Raw genomic sequence first — 22,186 nt, forward strand, 5'->3', positions numbered from 1 at the left:
GCCCTGCGCTCTGAGAGAGGGGAAAGGCTGGATTGGAGAGGGGGTGCCCTCCCTCACAGCATGTGTCACCTGAAGCAGTTGCCTCACTCTGCTTAATGATAGGGCCAGCCCTGCTGGAACTTGATTTGACATTTCCTCCACCACATCAGTCACATGCTCACAGGAAGCAGCATCCCGCCTGATTAATCTGTGTAGCCCAGTTTTGTCTTCCCTGGCCGGCAGTGGCTGTCCAGGGTCTCAGGAGAAAAAGGTCTTTCTCTTCACCCTCAATCTGATCCTTTTAACGGGAGATTGCAAGGACCGAGCAGGGGAGGGGGGGGGGACTTCTTCCATGAAAAGCGGCTACAAAGAAAAGGCCCTCCTCCACTCACCTACAATGGCCCCTCCTGCCAACCCCATGCCCAGCGAAACAGCAATGCCAGCTGCCTGGAAACCGCCTTGGACACTGGGCGTCCTGGTCCTGTAGTCTCCCGTGAAGTCAAAAGCACGGACGAGCCTGAGACGGGAAGGGAAGCAAAAGAGAAAGAGGAGGAAAGGCGGCTTTCTTCTATGTCAATAGAAATTACAGTCCAAAGTGCTTTTGGAATCATCTCTGCCATTTTGTTGAGTCTGCCTATGTTTCTCTCAGATGGTAAGTTAACTAGATAGCATATGGAGCCAAGGTTCACTGGGTCAAACTGAGAGGACTTCTTGATTAGCAAGGGTGATATCATCCGCCATCTCTCTCACGATTCCCTGTTCCCTCTGAGCTTAGCTGCAATCCATTCACAGCGGAATGGATTTTCCAGCAATAAGGAGCTTTTCTACACAAGGCTGTTAAGCCGCTGTATCTACTTTTAAGCTGCCGAATCGAGATCCTAGCCCCATATGAAAAGCATTTCTCTTTCCTGGTGTTCTACCACATAACCACTAGGTGGCACTGTTGTGCAATGGAATAGTGCAAATGCACGAGAGGAAAGCACACTTTCAATTTCATCATTGAATGTCACGTTTTCCCTGCTCTAAAAGAAAATTTGTTGAAAGTACTGATTAGGCACAGAAGTGAAACTGGGGTAGGGTGGGGGTTGGTGTCACGACAAATACCTCTTGTAGAAAAGCCCAATATAGTTTTGTGAGTTACCCTGTGGTAATGCAAAGTCTTCTGTGGATTCAATGAATAAGAAGAAAACTTTAAGGTAAAAGAAAGAGGAGAATTTTGACTCTTGTAATTATAGAGCAAGAGAAAATGTTATATTTTTGCTGTGGAGAAAATTGGAAGCCCATCTTAATTTTGTATGGGTTTTTTATGTTTGTTTTAACGTTTTTTTATCTTCCTTACTTTGTGTGTTTTGTGTTTGTTATGTTTTGAAATAATAATTTAAAATATTATGTGTAAGGCAAAGTCTTTTGTGGTAGCTTGGTTATGAATGGGTGATTAACCTCCATTACCTTTACCGAAGACACATATAATACACAGAATGAGAGGGAAAGAAAGATGGAGAAACACAGCTCCCTGCAATTTTTTAAAATTATTTTTTTTTGGACTCTCCTTTGTCCTGATGGGTGCTTGCATGGCCAAATGTACCACTACACCAGGAGTGATCAACCTGGTGCCCTCCAGATGTTTTGAACTACAGATCCCATCAGCCCAGCCAGTACAGCCAATGCCTAGGGGTTTATGAGAACAGTAGTCCAACGTTTCTGGAGGGTATCAGGGTTTTGTATCCCTGATTATGATGATACTAGTGATGTAAAATCTAGAATGTCCATTTCCCCTTGACATGCAAACACACATCCTGACATGCAAACACACATCCTGACACGCAGACACACATTCGGACATGTGTGTACACATGTGTGTGCACGTGGCCACCCTCTCACACACCTGCCCCGGGACACTCTGCTGAGAGCTATGTCCATTCCCCTTGACATTTTCCCCTTTGCAAGCCCCGCTTCCCTTCCAGGAACATGCATGGGGACACCTAGAAAAGGTAAAGGGGCACACAAGGCAGGGAAGGGGGAGTGGCCAGATGCCCCCAGTAAGAACTCCATTTATCCCCATGCAAGCAGCATGTAGGCACACACATCAAGCCCCTTAGCCTTGTTAGCTCCAGAGGCCATAGGTCAGTTTCAAATGAAACTGACCAGTTAAACTCAGCCAAGTTCTTAGGACTGTCCCCCTAGCCACATCACCAATAGGGGAGGGGCTACAGGCAGAAAGCACACCTGGGAACAAGGAAGTAAGGCACATGGCAATGGTGGCTGAGTAATCTCAGCTGCAATTCTCCTTCTGACCACTGCACGGAAGTATATAAGCTATTGTCTTGCCTCAGCGCCATGTGACTCTGATTTAGCAGTGTGAGCGCCAAGAGGTCACCTTATTCTCAAGAATAGACATTTGGAGCCCAACGTCTTGCCTGTGATCTTTCGCAAGTGTTTCGATATTGGACTTGGATACACTCAGATTAGGCATAATTTATGCAACACTAGTACTTAAATGCATCCACATAACACTCCCCCAAGCCTATTGCTTAGCAGCAGGGATGAGGTTTTTTAAAAAGTTGTGACACACTCTCAGCCACACACCCAAGTTATTCTATAAACTAGACTGTCCACAGTTCCATCCCCTCTATCTTCAAAACAAACAAACACAACCCCTTCCAGAGATCCCCCTCTTCTCCTCCTCACCCTTCCGTGCCGTAGACTCCCTCGGTGGCGGCAGCAGCGGTGACAGCTCCCACAATGCCCCCAATGATCCCCGGCATCCCATGTAGGTTGTGGATGCCACAGGTGTCTTGAATGTGGAGCTTGGACTCTAAGAAAGGCTGGCAGAAACAACAGAAGGACAAAACGTGGCAATTCAGTATTGATCATTTGGAAGCTGCAATGAAATGTTGCAGCATGAAGTGCTCCTGCTCAGGATGCCAGCCGTGCCCACTTCCATGCCATTATGCCTCCCCCCCCCAGTTTCCATCTGCCTTCCACCCAACAGTTAGCCAGTATTCATTGGCTACAAAGCATGTTTGTTGGCTACAAAGCCATTAATGCAGAAGGGGGAAAGGGCATGATCCCGGAAGCCAGGCAGACCTTTCGTTAAGAGGGCCTTTAAGGACCTGATTGGAGCAGGAAGGGTGGGGCATGGAAGTGTGCTTTCCATTAACGTGGCTGGGGGAATTGCACACTTTTCAGAGGCTCCAGAAAGCGTGCGTTTCCCGTCGCTATGTTAATGGCAGCCGCCATGAATGCAGCGGGCCAGTGCATTAATGGCCCTGCTCCCCTTTCCCGTTCTCCTGGCCTCTCCAAACAATAACTAGCAGCAACGAGAGCAAGGATGGTAGGACTTGTAGTCCATAACACCTGGAAAGCACCAGGTAGAGGAAAGCCTCCTCCAAAGCATTCAGAGACGTCCTTACCGTGATGTAGACAAATCCGAAGGTTGAGACGATGCCACAGATAAAGCCAACGATGAGGGAGGCGTACGGGGTTAACATCATGTCTGCAGACGCCCCCACTGCCACACCCCCAGCCAGGGTAGCATTCTGGATGTGGACCTGTTCAAGCATAGGAGTCCATTCAATGCAGATCTTTGCTGAAGGACCTTACGGCCCATCTTCACCTATCAGAAGAGGCTGATGGCTCCAATTTCTGGTGAGGCTGTGAATCCATTCAGGGGTTCAGTCAGAACCAGCCACAACTCTCAAGGAGTTATCCAAGGTACTGAACCCATTGGGGGTTAATGTTCAGCACCTTGGACAGCTTTTTTAGAGTTCTGGCTACTCCTGCCTGAAACCCAGAATGGATCTCCAGCCCCACTGGAATCAGAGCCATTAACCCCCACTGACACCTAGCTGTGCCTGCCTGTGGCACAGTGAGGTGCTCTTAAAACCCTGGTCTCCCTGGTCTTACTGCCTCCCACCCTGCTCTGGCTCTTTAGATGGTCATGAATATTACTTCACTTATTTTGAAATGCGGTACCCAAAATCCTACCCGGACAGGATCACTACCTGTGTTTTACCTATGACGGCTATGATCCAATGGATCTCTACCATGAACCCCCTGCTTCCCTGGAAGAAAATGAAGGCAAGGGGGAGACCAACCTGGCCCCATACATCCGCCAGGGAGGGAGCATCTGCAGAGAGCTCGTTTCACCACCACCACCACCCCTATGCTAGAAGGAGCAAGCAGCTCCAAATGACTATTCCCTGGAACTGTGGACTCTGGCTTCATCCATCAGCCAGGAAACCCAGAGCCACTGGGAGACTGCACCCACCTTGAACCCCCAGGAAGACGCCACGGTAAGGGGGAGACCAACCTAGTGCCCATAGGTTGCCCAGAGAAAGAACAGTCACAGGGAGCTTGTTTTGCACTTCCCTGCCAGAAAGAAGACCTCTGAGAACTTTGTAATGGAGAAGTGGCTGAATTTTGCTTTCTCTTTTTCATCCTCCTCCCCCATTCCTTTTTCCTTTGGCAGGGCCGGTGCTACCATAGAGGCCACTCAGGCGGCCGCCTAGAGCGCCAAGCTAAGAGGGGCGCCGTGCAGCGTAGCACTCACACATGTTGTTGGCTGTGGGCCGGCCTGAGGATTCAGCTGGGCCTGGGCGGGCAAAATGGCGCCCTGCGCCCACCCAGCCGAAGCGAAGCTGGGGACGCTGGGGTGGGGTGGGGCGGCTCCACGTTTGGACTTCCGCCCAGAAGCCGCCCTCCCAGAGCCAATCTAGCCACCAGAAGCCGCTCTAGCAACCCGGAAGCCGCCCTCCCAGAGCCGCTCTAGCCACCCGGAAGCCCCCTCCCAGAGCCACTCCAGCCACCTGGAAGCCGCCCCACCAGAGCCGTTCTAGCCACCCAGAAGCCACGCTCCCAGAGCTGCTCTAGCCACCCAGAAGCCGCCCTCCCAGAGCTGCTCTAGCCACCCGGAAGCCGCCCTCCCAGAGCCGCTCTAGCCACCCGGAAGCCGCCCTCCCAGAGCTGCTCTAGCCACCCGGAAGCCGCCCTCCCAGAGCTGCTCTAGCCACCCGGAAGCCGCCCTCCCAGAGCTGGGAGGCCGCCACCAGAAGAAGAAAAAGCACGTGGCGAGCTCGACCCTGGCTCAAGCCAGCCTCTGCCTTACTCCCGAGGAAAGGGCACTGGGTCACATTGCCTCTCTCCTCAAACAGGCCGCAATGTCCAGGCAGGCGGGCAAGCGGGACTCCCTCTCCCTTCCCCCAGGAAAGCTAGGGACTTGTGGACTCCTTGCAAGGCAAACTCTCCTGCTTCCTGATTCTGCTCAGGTGGATCAACAAGACTTGCATCTGAGAAAGCGTTGCACCGGGAGGCACCAGGGCAGCCCAATCTGCTTATGCCTCCTTACTCAGAAGCCTTATTCCCCCGAGTAAACGTGCAGAGGGGGTCGGGATGCCAGGCAGCATAGCGGGTTGCGTTCGCACGGAAGTAAGTCCCGGTGAATTCCAGAAAGGAAAGGAAAGGAACCTCTCGTGCAAGCACTGAGTCATTACTGACTCTTGGAGGGACGCCAGCTTTCGCTGACGTTTTCTTGGCAGGTCTTATAGCGGGGTGGTTTGCCATTGCCTTCCCCGGCCATTATTACCTTTCCCCCAGCTAGCTGGGTACTCATTTTACCGACCTTGGGAGGATGGAAGGCTGAGTCGACCTGAGCCGGCTGCCTGAAACCAGCTTCTGCTGGGATCAAACTCAGCTCGGTCCCAAATCAAAGTGAGCCAGTCTCAGCTCTCCACTCAGTGCACGCGTTCGGACTTCCATGCAATTTGGTGTGTGTGTGTGTGTGTGTGTGTGTGTGTGTGTGCGTGCAAGTAGCTCGCCTTGCCTAGAGTGCAAAATAGTCTGGCACCATCCCTGTCCTTTGGAGTCGTATCTTTTGGATTTTCAGCCTGACTCATTATTAATGTTGGTAAAGCCTTATTTTGGGGCTGACAACCAGGGTAAAAACACTGTAAATAAAATACTTAAATACATGCAGCAAAGAGGGAGTCATACATAGGTATCCCGTGGGCAGGTTGCAGGCAGTGTGAAGGGCCCCGGCCTTTGCTCACCATATTCAGCTTGCCTTTCTTTTGCAAGAGGCTAGAGATGGCCACCGTGGTGAGGACACAGGCAGCCAGGGAGCAGTAGGTGTTGATGGCGGCTCGATGCTGGCCGTCCCCATGACTGGCAATGGCTGAGTTAAAGCTGGGCCAATACATCCACAAAAAAAGCGTGCCTGGAAGAGAAGGTAAGGATGAATCATAGGCCGTTTCTACACCTGCCTTTTTTCCAGGGATCATCCTGGGATCTTCCCTATGCATGCAAATGACACACAGGGGATCCTGGGAGCAGGCAGGGACGGTCCCTCTATTTTCCTGGGATAATCCTTAGGTGTAGAAAGGGCCATAGAATCATAGAATAGTAGAGTTGAACTTGCTGCATCAGAGCAAAAGCTGATGGTCTCACCCTTCTAGATGCAAGAGCAGCAATCCAGTGCATGTTTATACAAAGCAAAATCCTTAGGCCTTAGTTTATCATGAGGTGAACCCCGGGATTGTCCCTGTGCATCCACATGATGCACAGGGGATCCCGGGATCAGGGGCCCGGGATCCCCTGTGCATCATGTGACCGCACAGGGATGATCCTGGAGTTCATTTCCACAGTTTGACCTGGCTCTGCCCGTCAGGATTAGGGGAGGGGAAGCAGGGAAACTAAATTAAATTAAAAAAAACCCTTACCTTCAGCGCACGAGCGTTCGTGCGCTCTGTCCTCTTTTTTAAAAAAATGGTGGGCGTGACGCCTCTCTTCCAGAGGTCGTTGCGCCTCACTTTAATTGCAACGCGAGATCTTCCCTCCTCCGTCCTGGATTATCAGGTTGGTCTACCTAAGGCCCTACAGTTCTCAGCATTTCCCAGCCAGCCAAGCTCACTGGGGAATGCTTGGATTTTTTAAAAAATATATTATTACATTTATATCCCATCTTTTTTCCTCTTGCAAGTAACTAAAGGCAGCTCATGCAGTCCTCCTCCTTCTCTCCATATTCTCCTCACAACAGACCTTATTTATTATTGCATTTCTATCCTGCCTTTTTTCCTCCAAGAAACCCAAGGCGGCATATATAATCCTCCTCCATTTTATCCTCACAACAGCCCTGTGAGGTAGGTAGGCTGGGCTGAGAGTCTGTGGCTGGCCTAAAGTCACCCAGTGGGTTTCCATGGCCAAGGGGGGAATAGAACCCAGGATCTCCCAAGTCCCAGTCCAACACTCCAACCACTATCCAACACTTGCTCTTGTAGGACATTTTCCTGTCTAAACAGGCTTAGGGTTGCACCCTAAGGAGAAGCTCACAGGGAGGCCATGCTGGGGAAGGAGCAGCCAAAGAAAGATAATGGAACACAATAAGGAACAGACAAAGAGACAAAGGCCCTGTTCAGACAACACGCTAAACCATGCTGCTTAACCACAAAATGGTTAACGGAATTTTGTGGTTAAGCAGCATGGTTTAGAATGTTGTTTGAACAGGGCCAGAGAGATGCCTTATTGAAGCTACTTGTTTAGCCATTGTCTCCTCCAAATCATACCCTTCACTTTCTTAACAGAGATATTCAAATTTATGTATCTATGACCCTATTCAGACAACACACTAAGCCATGGTAGTTAAGCACTTTGAGCCAAACATCATGGCTTAGTGAGTCATGTGAACCGTGACTTTGCTTGTCATTTGAACCATTCCTAACCATGGTGGCTACATAACTACGGTTTAAACACGCTCTCTAACTATTTGCTACAAAAGGGCCTAACCAAGCCTTAGTGTGTTATCTGAACAGGTCCACTGTGTTTATTTTAAAAGCTTAAATCCTGTCCAATTTCAAAATGGGAATTCCAGGTGACTAACAAAAACCATATGCAACCGTCCAAAGCCTTCATGGGGTTCAGATGTAGTTTGTGTGTATGTGTGTGTGTGTTTCGGTGTGTAGTTTGTCAACATCTTGGTAGACTAGGCACGCTGTCCTTTAATTTTGATCATAAGGACTAGGACTTTGTGTGGTTTTAAAAGGGGGAGATCCTCAGAATTCTAAAGACAAAAAGAAAAGAAAGAAAAAAGAAAACCCTGTGCCCAGCATCAGATTCTATGCTTTTGTGGTACATATTTGTATAAGAACATGCAGCTCTACCCATAACAGAACACCGGCTCCTGAAAACTAACAAAGGAGCTCAGTGTTTTCATCTCCAGAACATTTCCTCCTGTTCCTCCTCCTCCTCCTCCTCCTCCTCCTCCTCCTCCTCCTCCTCCTCCTCCTCCTCCTCCTCCCTTCTTCTTCTTCTTCTTCTTCTTCTTCTTCTTCTTCTTCTTCTTCTTCTTCTTGCGTCTTCTGGACTAGCAGCCATGTTAAAGGTGGGGAAAGGGGGGTCTTTCTTTCTTCTCCTGAGCAGCTTCAGCCTTTAAAGTCACCTTTTTGAGGGAGGGGGCCGGGGGGCGGCGAGGAAACAAAAAAAAATAGTCAAAGCTCACCAATCATTGCGAAGAGGTCCGAGTGGTAGACCGATTCCTGCTTGTCTTTGGTCTGCTCCAGATTGGGTCGGTACAAAATGGCTGTCACCGTGAGCCCAAAGTAGGCACCAAAGGTGTGGATGGTCATGGATCCACCAGCGTCTCTAACCTGAAGGAAAAGAAAAGTTCAGCCCCAGAAGAAGTTCACATGAGTGTGTGTGTGTGTGTGTGTGTGTGTGTGTGTGTGTGTGTGTGTGTGTTTTCCAAGATGCTCAGTCAGACAGATTTCCCCAGCCAGGTCATCTTATGAAGCTGATTGGTGAGAGATTCAAGGCAGATAAAAGGAAGGACTTCTTGACACAGCGCATAGTTCAACTATGGAATTTGTTACCACAAGACATAGTGATGGCCACCAATTAGGGTGGCTTTAAAAGTGGGTGAGACAAATTCATGGAGAAGAATATCAGTGGCTACTGATGGCTTTGTGCTACCTCCAGGAACAGAGGCAGTAAGCCTATGTATAGCAGTTCCTGGGGAATATGGGCGGGAGGCTGCTGTTACACCCGTGTCCTGCTTGTGCGTTCCTGATTGACAGCTGGTTGGCCACTGTGTGGACTAGATAGATCCAGCATGGCTCTTCTTACATCCTTATGTTCTTATCTGCAGCACAATTAAAACGGAAACCAAGTTGGACTTGGGGCATAACTTCCCTTCTGGTCTGGATCACAGCCTCTCGGTGGTTCCCTAACTTTTGTGTGAGTTCCACCAACACCACACACACACACATTCTAAGAGGTTGAAATGCCTCTCCAACGATTAAGTTAAGCAAGAGCATTAAGCTAGAATATGCTGATATTTTGTTCCCACCCCTTTGGCCTGTGGCCTCGCCTACTTTTGCCTTTGGCCACGCCCACCACTGGAAGGCTGCCCTTATGAACTTCTCTAAAACGGAATCCAGTAGGGATGTGCTCCGCTTCTAATCGGACCGGCGAATTAGAAACGGAGCGGGTTGCGTCACCTCCCCTTAAGGCGGAGGCGAAGAGGATTGGGGGGCCGGCGGAGCGTGGCAAAGAGGATTGAGGTGAAGGCGGATCCTTCGCCTCGATCCGGAGCTCCGCCGGAAAGGTAAGTGGGGTTTACCGGGCCCTGCCGCTCATGCGGCGACAGCGGCAGGGCCTGGTAACCCCCCCTTCTCTCCCTTACCTGCCTCCGTCCGCGGTCCCTCGGCTTCTTCAATTGAGCCCGCGGTTCAACCAGGAAGTCTAGGCTGCACTTGCGGTCCAGACTTCCTGGCTGAACCGCGGGCTCAATTGAAGAAGCCGACGGACCGCGGACGGAGGCAGGTAAGGCCCCCCTCCCCCTTGGTCCCTTAAATTTTCGGATCGGCCCGCGGAGCGGAGCGGGGGGTCCATGCACACCCCTAGAATCCAGCCCTCAAGTTGAAAGAGATTTAACACCCTTGATCTATTTGAATAACTGTCCGGTACAAACAACGAAAAGAAATTGGGAGAGCAAAATCTACCGTTTCATTATGTGCTGCGTGAAGAAGTGCTTCTTTTTCTTTCCCAAATCTCCCACCCTTTCTGGGAATGAATTAACAAGTCTTCCCACTTCATAGGATCAATTTGTTTCAACAGGATTGGAAAACAGAGATGAAATTGACCTGAATTGAGATGTGTTAGTGCAAGCGTGGGTGAATGCTAAATCTGCATCTACAGGATGATTTGCAAGAGAGATCCGGGATTTCCGAGTACTTGTTATTTAATAATAGTTGCAACAATATGACCTCCCCACACCTACCACCTTGAATTATACTGCTGAAATTAAGAACACACAGGATGATCAAGAATGGATTTTTCTGCAGAAGGACTGTTAGCTGCATTCATTTCTGGTACTTGAAACCTATTCCTGGACTCAGGGTTCTGACATTCTAAGCATAACTGTCTTTTACACCAGGCATTAGTTGCTAGATCTCAAAGTCTGAGTAAAAAACAAAGCAGATCCCATGAGCCTGGTGTCTGCCCACCTGCATCCAAGTGTTTGTGAAATGGGTGAGCTTCTCCGAAACCAACAGCTATCCTTACAAGCCGATTGCTGGCAAAACGTATTTTAAACATGCCCATCACATCACGCCAGTCCTTTTCCAGCTTCATTGGCTGCCAGTCCAGGTCCGGGCCCAATTCAAAGTGCTGGTATTGACATTTAAAGCCCTAAACGGTTTGGGGCCAGGTTATCTGAAGGAACGCCTCCTCCCATATGTACCTACCCGGACCTTAAGATCATCTACAGGGGCCCTTCTTCGAGAGCCCCTGCCAAAGGAAGTGAGGCAGGTGGCTACTAGGAGGAGGGCTTTCTCCGCTGTGGCACCCTGGTTGTGGAACGAGCTCCCCAGAGAGGTCCGCCTGGCGCCTACACTGTACTGCTTTCGTCGCCAGCTGAAGACCTTTTTATTCACTCAGTATTTTAACACTTAATTTTAACTTAAATTTAAATTTTACTGTTTTAACTCTGTATTTTAATCTTATATCAACTTTGCTGTGTGGTTTTATCCTGGTTGCGCTTTTTATACTGTATTTCGTAATTGTGTTTTAACCTGTTGGGTGTTTTACTGTGGTTTTAATTTTTGTGAACCGCCCAGAGAGCTTCGGCTATTGGGCGGTATCAAAATGTAATAAATAAATAAATAAATAAATAAATAAATTCTATTTAAGCCTTCAAGTCACCATCCTATCCGATTCCCTTGCCTGAGTAACCTCTTCCTCTCGGGGCTTTTCCGCGCCATCGATCAAAACGTGCCCTGCTTGTGCAACTGCATTCCACAAAGGCCAGATTTGCCTGTGGGTTTTTGAAGGACTTGCACCCTTCCTCAGTCTAAAACCAGGGTGCAGAACTTAAGGCCTGGGGTCCCAATTTAGCTTTTAGGGGATCCCTGTGCTTTACACGCATCTGTCACAGTGCAACTTGAAAGCCATGTTGTCACCGCATAGCTGGAGGAAGGAGGCACGGTCAGTTCCCCTGATCTTCTGATGGGTTCATCACTTCTGCTCTGGAAAAAAAAAGGGGGGGTCCCAGAACTGCGCTCCCTTTTCACTACCCTCCTGGGTTCCCTCCATGGTCTGCTTTTCCTCACTGTATCTGGTATGGTACAAACAACCAGAAGAAGTTGGGAGAGCAAAGAAGAAGTACTTCTTTTTCTTTCGCAAATCTCCCACCAGTTTAGGCTGGCTTGAGTGGGAGGATGCTGTTGAACTCATGCGCTGCTTGTGGGCTTCAAAAACCATAAAGAAAAAAACCCAGACAGAATTCTTTTGGAAAGGGAGGCAAGGTGGGTAATCAGGTTAAACACAGGGCTTTGCTAGACCTGCCGGGATAAGCCGGCAAGGAGGCGGGGCGACGGCGCGCTGACGTTAGCGCGCGCCGCCTCGGCTTCCTGACGCAGGACGCGCAGGGACTTCGGGATCCCTGCAGCGTCCGCCATTTTTATTTTTATTTTTTTTAGTTTAAAGGGGCCACGTGTGGCCCGAAGACTCCGGACCAGGTAAGCATTTTTTTTTAAAAAATGAAGCCCCCCCTCCCTGTCCCCGGCCTTGCCCTGGCAGCGCCGCTCGCCTGCTTGTTCAGGCGGCGGCGCCCAGAGCTCTCTCTCTCACCCGCCCTCCCCCCTTGCCATCCCGCCTTGCCATCCTTCCCCCTGCCCCTCTCTTCCCTCCCCCCCGGCCCGATGGGCACAGCGCTCGTATGAGCGCTGTGCCAGGTCCATGGCTTTTTGCGGCTACTTGCAAGTAAGCGAGTAGCCGCAAAAAGCCACGGACCTTCCTAGACGTTTCGCAGCTCCGGCCTGAGGCCGAGGCTGCGAAAAAGGCGCGCCATAAGCGACTTTGCTTATGGCGCGTTAGAGGAGGCCTCAGTGCGGCCTGGGCCCGGATTCCCCTGTGCGTCATCTGGACGCACAGCAGGGAAACCGGGTCTCAAGGCACGCTAAGGCCTAGTCTAGGAACGCCCACAGTCTCTGCCTTTGGGTAAACGAATCTCTTGATTTGGCGGCATTGCTTTGAAGAACAGCTGTTCCCTATCGAGACTTTATATACCTGACATTCTTCCGTAACTCACCACACATAGGAGATCATTTTGCTCTAGAGAAAATTGAAATTATACTCTTATTTGAGTAAGTAGGTTTACTATTGTAATATAAAATACACCTTTTTGGTTTTGTAATTTTATTAATATATTTTAACTATTTTTAAATGAATTGTTTTATATCTTGATGTCTTGGTGCAATGTATTCTAAAGTTTCTGAAGTATATTGTATGAGCATATAGGATTTCACAATTCCTTACTCCTGTAAATGTTATATTATTCTATATTATTTCTTTTCAGATTGCCCTGCAGAAGGTCTTCAAAAGTCCGAAACGCGTTGGCAAAAACAATAAATATTTTCTAAGATATATCTTTGTTTCCACCCCTTGCCCTTGGCTTTCCCCCCACCCCTTGCTATTTGGGGCAGTAAAGCAGCAGTTTCTGCAGTCGAAACTCTCCCCATGGCCTGAGTTCGATCCCAGCGGAAGCTGGTTTCAGGCAGCCGGCTCGGGTCGACTCAGCCTTCCATCCTCCCGAGGTCGGTAAAATGAGTACCCAGTTAGCTGGGGGAAAGGTAATAACGGTCGGGAAAGGCAACGGCAAACCACCCCGCTATAAGGCCTGCCAAGAAAATGTCAGCAAAAGCTGGCGTCCCTCCAAGAGTCAGCAATGACTCAGTGCTTGCACGAGAGGTTCCTTTCCTTTCCTTCTTTTTTGCGGCTTTCGGCTTAAAAAGGCACCTGGCTGGCCAGTGTATGGAAAGAATGAAATGTCATCTAGGAACGATGAGAGTTGTTGTCTAACATGTCAGGAGGGCACCAGGAAGGCTGAGACAGATATCTCTTTAGTCTGATCCTGCATGGCCCTGCTTATGTCCTTATGACTGCCCTTAAGCCAGCCTTCTAAACCCTGGTGCCCCCCTCTAGATGTCCTGGATGGCAGCCCCTCTGATCTGGCTGGGGATCATGGGAGTTGTAGTCTGACACATCTGGGCATGCGCCCAGTTGGGTAAGGCTGCACCTGTCACCTTCTCTCCACCTCTCCTACCTCGCAGGGCTGTTCTTGGGGGGGGATAGAAATGGGGTAAGTTAAAGGCCACCTGGGTCATCAAGGAGAAGGCCAAATTCGCATGGTCTTACATGGAGCAGGTCCACCAGGATGTATTCGTTCACGGAGAAGAGGGTCACTTGGAACAAGGTCATGATGAGCAGCTGCACAGGGCTGACTTTGCCCAAGATGGCGCCGAAGGCAATGCAAACAGAACCCACGCAGAAATCGGCATTAATCAGGCTGAGAAGAGGAGGAGAGTTAGGCAGGGATAGGAAAGCCGCACACACCATCACGCCGCACCCCTTAAAGACCAGCAGGCCCTCAACTTCCAGGAGAAATGGACATAACTGAACCACCACATGCAGAGGGACTTTCACCAAGGGATGATCATCATGTTCAGAAGAAGCACATGGCGCAGCTATGCTTAGGCTGACCCTATGAAAAGAAGGACAGGGCTCCTGTATCTTTAACAGTTGTATTGAAAAGGGAATTTCTGCAGGTGTCATTTGTATATATGGAGAACCTGGGGAAATTCCCTCTTCATCAAAACAGTTAAAGCTGCAGGTGCCCTGCCCTCTTTTAGAATGGTAACTCTAGTATAGCTCCTGCAGTTTTAACTGTTGTGATGAAGAGGAAATTTCACCAGGTTCTCCATATATACAAATGATACCTGCTGAAATTCTTTCTATGCAACTGTAAAGATATAGGAGCCTGGTCCTCCTTTCCATATGGTCACTCTAGCTATGCTGGGATTGCACCACTTCAGAATGGACACTTTGGGTGTATGCTCTGCTGTGTCGGAAGTTCCCTACCACCGGAAAGATAGCTTACCAGGGAAACTTTCTTCTGATAAGCTACCACTTGACATGCAGGGAAATTTACATATGGGGAGGAGCACTCGGTCATGTGACACCCCCTAAACAAACTTGCATCTGAAGTGATACAGCGATACAGTTCCAAGAGGAGTTGTATCAGATTATTCTTCTGAGTTTAAATGCTGTCTTTTAATTCTCTGAACATTTGTTTCACCCGATTAAGAGTTCTGTGAATCAGGAACCTCAATGGCAGTCCTCCTCTGTAGCGGCACCCACTACAGAAAATGTAACATTCTTTAAACGCCTCCTGAAAACATACCTTTTCACACAGGCTTTCCCTGGACTTTTAAATGGTTTTATATTGCCTTTTTAAACGTCTAATGTTTTAAATTTATTTGATACTTGTTATATTTTATGGTTTAATTGTGCACTGCCCAGAGAGCCCTGGCAAATGGGCAGTATAAAAATGATGATGATGACGATGATGATGATAATAATAATAATAATAATAATAATAATAATAATAATAATGGAACCGCTTGGCTTAACTCAGCGCGGCCAGAGAAGGGGGGTCTGACTCAGCCAGCCCAGACACACAGCCCTTCACTGCTGCTTTTTAACCCTTTGAAGTCTAGGTTCTCAAGGAAACAACACCACATGGGAGATAGGGACCAAAACACTTTTATTCTTCACACAAACACACTTCCTTAAGGGTCCACACATTAAGGTAAACACGTAAGAGGTTTGGGAGAAAAACACGGAGAAAGGAATGACACACTTCGGACAGCAGGGACTAATACCTCCCCCTCCCCCTTTTCCACACTCAGACAATTGGATTCGCACTCACTCCCCACTAACCACCCACTAGCTGTAACTCCGGCAAGGTCCCTTACCCACTTGTACCCAAACCTAATCTAAAACAAAACAAACACTTAACACTGCGACTCAACCTCTTGTTGCTCACTTCAACTTGGCTCCATGCCACTCGAACTAGACTCCTTCTCTCAGTGGCCATGTGGGGCTTCCACCATCCAGCCGGCCTGGCTTGGATGCTCTTACTCACCACGCACTCACCGGACTCCTAACACCCATAGGAAAGAGGCCAGACCCTTGGGTGCCCAAGCTGTTTATCTCTTTCTGGGACCCCCATGTCACCAGACCCACCTTGACCAATAGAAACCCCTTAGCAACCCACACCTCACCCGAAGGGAGGGGGGAATGCTCCCAGACATTGCAGAACTGCAACTTATTATTTCTCCCCCGGTACCAGCCCAGGGAAGCGCTATCAGATGCCAGGAGCTTCTCGCACAGTGCGGCCTTGGCATTTCACTTGCTACTCCCTTTTCGGACACAAAGAAACCCCTCTCCCCCTCCCCGGGATGAAGCAAAGATGTTCTCTTAAAGGGACCATGGACCCAGCCCATGACAATAATAATATTTTTGGCTCTGAAGAAGATAAAAGATTCCACCTCACTCCTCCAAATGTGCATTTTTACATTCATATACCACAAATCTGATCTTTTTTAAAAATATAGATATAGATATCATGTAGTAATCTTATTGGCCAAAGAGGAAATTGGTTTTTCAATTTTATTTATTTATTTATTACATTTTTATACCGCCCAAAATAAAATACAGCACTGCATAAACTTCAGCAAACCAAAACGTAATATAAAGATTAAAAATACCATGTAAACCCAAAAGTTCCAGCCATGCAATCTTACCTTTCCACTCCAATGAGTATCTTCCCATGCTCAAAGGTATGGAACCAGCCTTGCATCAAGAGAGCCCACTGGATCCCAAAGGCTGCAAGGAGGAAGTTGAATCCAACGGCTCCAAAGCCGTAACGCTGAAGAAAGGTCATGAGGAAGCCAAAGCCCACAAAAATCATCACATGGACATCTTGGAATGCTGCATTAAGGAAAGGAGTTCCATTCAAGTTGATTCAGACACGCATGTTCACCCACCCTCATCTCACACCTATTTGCATGTCTAGCAAGCAAGTCACTTCACATTGAGGTCTAATGCACATATGAATGCCCATCAGTTGATGTTGGCAGCATCACATGGTGGCTTAAGAACAAGAACATAAGTAAAGCTCTGCTTTGTTAGAACAAAGCCCCATGTAGTCCAACACCCTGTTTCCACAGATAGAAACATAGGAATCTTCAAATACTTGAAAGGTTGTCACACAGAGGAGGGCCAGGATCTCTTCTCGATCCTCCCAGAGTGCAGGACACGGAATAATGGACTCAAGTTAAAGGAAGCCAGATTCCAGCTGGACATCAGGAAAAACTTCCTGACTGTTAGAGCAGTGCGACAATGGAATCAGTTACCGAGGGAGGTTGTGGGCTCTCCCACACTAGAGGCCTTCAAGAGGCAACTGGACAAGCATCTGTCGGTGATGCTTTAGGGTGGATTCCTGCATTGAGCAGGGGGTTGGACTTGATGGCCTTGAAGGCCCCTTCCAACTCTGCTATTCTATGATTCTATGATCTTGAGTCAGACCATTGGTCCATCTAGCCCAGTATTGCCAACACTGACTGGCAGCAGCTCTCCAAGATCTCAGGCAGGACTTTTTCCTGCTCTACCTGGAGAAGCCGGGGATAGAACCCGGGACCTTCTGCATTCAAACTCATCCACCACTGAGCCACAGCCCCTAATATTTCTGAGAAGCCCACAAGCAGGAAGTGAGGGCAGGATACCAGTAACTGGTATTCAAGGACACACTGACTCTGATCCATGAGGTGGAATATAGCACCTCACTTCCTCAAGATGGGTTGGCGGCCATCAATTTTAAAAGGGGGATTTGTGAAATTCATGGAGGAGGAGGAGGCTATTGATAGCTGTTAGTCCCGATGGATATATGCTGTCCCTAGTATCAGAGGCAGTATACCTCTCAGTAACAGCTGCTGGGGAACATGAGAGTGAGGGTGCTGTCCAGTAGGACTGTGCACTACCCCGGGCCGAGGCCCCGAATCCGAGGTGAGGTGGGCTGATTCAGCCTGCCTCGCCTCAGTTCAGAGGAAGTTCTGGCTCAGCCCGAGGCACCCCAAAGCTGAAGCCAATTGGCTCGGACGCTTTGGGGCACCTCAGGGCGCTTCAGTCCTCCTTACCTGCTGCCCTCACCGCTGCCACTGCCTCCTCGTCGCACATTGAAAAGTCTGAGTCACCTCAGAGGGTCCGAATCTCGCCTCAACTTCAGTACTGAGGCAAGTCGGGAAACCCCTAAAGCACCCCCGAGGCAAATCGGGGCTGCTTTGGGGGCTCCAAACTGGACTCCGAGGCAAATGGGGGGGTGGGGGGTCAGTGCACAGCCCTACTATTCAGAGCCAGTGTAAAAGGTAGGATCTGAGCCCCCTGGAGTTGCGCTTCTTCACCATTGCAACACATTCGTTCACCTGCTCGCACTCTGAACTAGACATCCGTGGTGGTTAAAAGAAGGAGCAGTAGATGCTCCTGCCTGCTTCATTGGTCAAGCAAGGAATGGGAACAGTGATGACAAAGCCTAGATCCACGCTACTGCTTTGTAGCAGTATTGAAGTGCCCTGATAACTGCTTGGGTGCAATCCACATTCCAAATTACCGCTTTCATAGTGTTAAAGCCACATTCGTAATGATTTGACACAAGGTATAGATCTGGCCAAGGAGGATGAGGAGCAATAATGAGAAGGTAGACTCACTGAGGGAGGGGGGCATTGAAGGTGTCTTGATCAGGAAGGAAAGGAAAGGGACCTCTCGTGCAAGCACGGAGTCATTACTGACTCTTGGAGGGACGCCAGCTTTCACTGATGTTTTCTTGGCAGGCCTTATAGCGGGGTGGTTTGCCGTTGCCTTCCCCGGCCATGATTACCTTTCCCCCAGCTAACTGGGTACTCATTTTACTGACCTCAGGAGGATGGAAGGCTGAGTCGACCCGAGCCGGCTGCCTGAAACCAGCTTCCGCTGCGATCGAACTCAGGCCACGGGGAGAGTTTCGGCTGCAGAAACGTGGAATCAGTATTTGGAGCTATTGTGTTTCTGCCCCACTCAGGGGTTTCCTTCTGTGTGAACTGAATGTTGGATGAGATGGGCCGTTGGTTTAATCAAGCATGGCTCTTCTTATGTTCTTGATGTATGCGGTGTGATGTGAGTAAAGTACTTGAAATATGCTACATTATTTAATAGTAGATATTATGTGCCTGTGAATTAGGAATTAGAAGTGCTCACATTTTCTTAACAGAAAGACAGCACGTTCTGGATTATGTGAAAAGTTAGCAGAGTCCTAAAATCCCAGACCGTAGAGCCCTTGTTCAGAAAACCCTAGAAGAGGCTAGAAAATGCTGGATCCTGAAGACCTTCTCCTTCATCGTTGTATATTCTTCTCGTCCAACAAAAGTCTTAAAACCTATTACTGATATACTGGACATTTGCACTAAACTGGGTGTACAGTGAAGAGCCTTTTTTCAACCCATACCCCAGGGGGACACCTCTGCCTGCATAGCAAAACAAGGTTATAAATCTCCAGCTAATCTTCTTGCCATTTTCTCAAGATAGAGATCAGCTGCAGTGGTGTAAAATGAAACTTGGCAATTATCAATGGTCCAGGAGGTCCCTAGGCAGGTGAGTATGCTGGAGATCGGGGTACCGTTTCCTCCATCACTGGCCTGGGAATCCCCCGCATGCAATGAAGTAAACACACATGTATATCACCCCAGTCTAAACTGATGCACTGAAAAGGAGTGTGGCTTGCGGAAGGCAGGATTAATTCATTCAGTTCCTTATCTGCCCCATTACTAGGAAATGGAACTGTACAACCAGCAAGATAAAATGCCCATTCATGCCAGAAATCACTCAGAAACCGATCAAAATGAACCCATGCCTGCTTAGAGTTATGAATTGCCAAAAAAGAGGAAATGCCAATAAAAATAAAAAGAGCACATCAATGTTCATAAAATTCGCATTTGTGAAATTTAGAAATAATTATTATCTTTAAATAGATTATAATTTAGATAGAAATACAGTACATCTCCCCATAGTGGGGCAGACTGCAACTTGCGTGCCTGTGTATTCAGTCTGCTGTCCAGGTAATAGCTGTGGATGGGCAGTGTCAAGGCCTCTGCACTCCTTCCCTTTTTATGCTTCTTTGGACTTGTTCAGATAACACACTAAGCCATGGTTAGTCCACTAACCCTTTCACAGCAAATGGTTAGTGAGAGTGTTTAAACTGTGGTTATGTAGCCACCATGGTTAGGAATGGTTCACCCCTAATATTACATTTGTACATAGACTGTCCCCAGAGGAGAAGGAGGAATTATGTTGAAACGTGACTGACATCATCTGAAGAGGTTTAATGATTAAACAGGTCTGGCTTAATCTAGGATTTCTCTTGATGCGGGAGTGGGTAGCAAAGTTTTTCAGGGACTCATGGATCTAGGCGATTCTCATCTCAAACAGGTGTTTAATGAAGTGAGGTGTTTTGTTTATGAAACTCAAGAGGAGAACTGTGCAATTTTCCCACGCATAGTTGGTTGGGACTCAGTTAATAACAAAGCGTCAGAGCCATTGTAAAAGTTGTGGTTGATGGGAAAAACTTGAGGAAGGTAACAGAAAAACTAATTCCCTTCCTGAGGTCCCACAGGGGCAGCTCATGAATCAGGGCAACCACATTGTGGCAAGACACCCAGTTCAAGCGACAAAAGTCCCTATACAGGCCTGGACCTCCGTAACGGCAGTTCTGGTCAAGCACTTCAGCTCCTGACAATGGTCTGATATCCAAGTTCAGCCTTTTCATCTACCAGACGTGTTGGACTACAACTGCCACTATCGCCATCCAGTATCACAGAATCATAGAATAGTAGAGTTGGAAGGGGGCTATAAGGCCATCGAGTCCAACCCCCTGCCAAATTCAGGAATCCACCTCAAAGCATACCTGAAAGATGGCTGTCCAGCTGCCTCTTGAAGGCCTCTAGTGTGGGAGAGCCCACAACCTCCCTAGGTAACTGGTTCCATTGTCGTACTGCTCTAAAAGTCAGGAAGTTTTTGTCCAGCCGGAATCTGGCTTCCTGTAACTTGAGCCCATCATTCCGTGTTCCGCACTCTGGGAGGATCGAGAAGAGATCTTGGCCCTCCTCTGTGTGACAACCTTTCAAGTATTTGAAGAGTGCTCTCATGTCTCCCCTCAGTCTTCTCTTCTCCAGGCTAAACATGCCCAGTTTTTTCAGTCTCTCTTCATAGGGCTATGTTTCCAGACCCCTAGTCTGTGCCAGTTACACTGACTGCCTATTGATGATGGGAATTGCAGTCCAACACCTCTGGAGGTCACCAGCCTGATTTATAGATGAAAGAAACACACAAAGCTGGGAGAGGAGTTGCCCACCCTGGTGACCTGGGCAGCTGACTGAGTAGGCACCCCACTCACCTGCTCACCCTACTATAGTGAGATATATTATTTTTCAATTTAAATTATAGTAATCATTAGCTAAATGTGCACCTGTACCTATAAAATGGGATAAGCACATTTTATGTAATTGTAAGTCCTCATGGTTTGGAGATGCGTAAATTGCCCCCCTAATTCTGCGGAACCAAGAAGGTTACAAATACCTATGCTAACTCGTATAATGTATGAATGCATGCATTTGAGACAAGGTAGTCGTCACTCTTCGAACCTAACCCTCTGTCACAAGGGGGGGGGATGAGAAGGACACACAGCCCAGCTTCTTCCAAACCTGTAAATCAGGGCGACTTATGGCCCTCTCTACATGTCTTGGCCTTCCATCAGCCCTACCAAGCAATGAGGGATCATAGGAATTGTGGGCCAAAACGTTGGGAGAATCACAAGTTGCCAAGCTGTAAGTGCTTCTCTGCTCCCACCCCGCCCAGCCACATATACTGGGTGTAGTGCAAGCTAATCTAGAATGCTTGCAATGAGTCCAGATTCAGCTCATCTCCACTAGGGCTTCGGTCCAAATTAGCCAAAGCCAACGCACTCCGATGCATACATTTCCCTCCATGAGAGAGTAACCAGGCACAAGAGCCAAGCATACAGGTCAGATAAGGCAAGTAGAGCTAAGCACAGGTAGAGTCATACCATCTTTTAATATTATCAGAGACACATTTAGATCAGAATTCTATGGGGAAACGTACCCTCTGATTCTGTGCTTTACATGTTTCTGTTCTTTGTACCTTAAAACAGTTGTATTTTTGGAAAAATACAAATTATTATTATTATTATTATTATTATTATTATTATTATTATTATTATTATTATTATTATTATTATTTGGCTTTAAAAGGGTGTTAGACAAATTCCTGGAGGAGAAGGCTATCAATCGCTGCTAGTCCTGATGGCCATGTGCTACCTTCAGTATCAGAGGCAGTATACTTGAGTGACCATATGAAAAGGAGGACTGGGCTCCTGTATCTTTAACAGTTGCATAGAAAAGGGAATTTCAGCAGGTGTCATTTGTATATATGGAGAACCTGGTGAAATTCCCTCTTCATCACAACAGTTAAAGCTGCAGGAGCGATACTAGAGTGACCAGGGGGGGATCTACACTATTGCTTTTAAAGCGCTTTAAAGCACTTTGAAAACATTTTGAAAACTGTATATGCAGTGTGTCTTGGGCTCCAACAGTTGTCAAAACTGTTATAAAGCGCTTTAAAGTGCTTTAAAGCTGTAGTGTAGATCCCCCCCGATTTAAAAGAGGGCAGGGCACCTGCAGCTTTAACTGGTGTGATGAAGAGGGAATTGCACCAGGTGCCCCATATATACAAATAACACCTGCTGAAATTTCCTTTCAATGCAACTGTTAAA

The 22,186-nt window shown here is 48.1% G+C and overlaps 1 protein-coding gene across 1 annotated transcript in view; it reads right to left on the bottom strand.

Annotated features, from left to right (window-relative positions):
* RHCG (Rh family C glycoprotein) overlaps positions 1-22,186 on the bottom strand; it is a 34,440-nt gene that overhangs the window by 5,022 nt on the left and 7,232 nt on the right. Inside the window, exons 2-8 of the mRNA XM_063142655.1 lie at positions 16,116-16,302; positions 13,666-13,816; positions 8,471-8,618; positions 6,027-6,193; positions 3,393-3,530; positions 2,668-2,804; positions 372-496 (exon numbers count right to left, since the gene is read on the bottom strand). Of these exons, the coding sequence (XP_062998725.1) occupies positions 372-496; positions 2,668-2,804; positions 3,393-3,530; positions 6,027-6,193; positions 8,471-8,618; positions 13,666-13,816; positions 16,116-16,302 (1,053 nt within the window). The remainder of the gene's footprint in view (positions 1-371; positions 497-2,667; positions 2,805-3,392; positions 3,531-6,026; positions 6,194-8,470; positions 8,619-13,665; positions 13,817-16,115; positions 16,303-22,186) is intronic.

This window comes from Elgaria multicarinata, chromosome 16, assembly GCF_023053635.1.
Source record: "Elgaria multicarinata webbii isolate HBS135686 ecotype San Diego chromosome 16, rElgMul1.1.pri, whole genome shotgun sequence".
In the NCBI taxonomy this organism is placed as follows: Eukaryota; Metazoa; Chordata; class Lepidosauria; order Squamata; family Anguidae; genus Elgaria; species Elgaria multicarinata.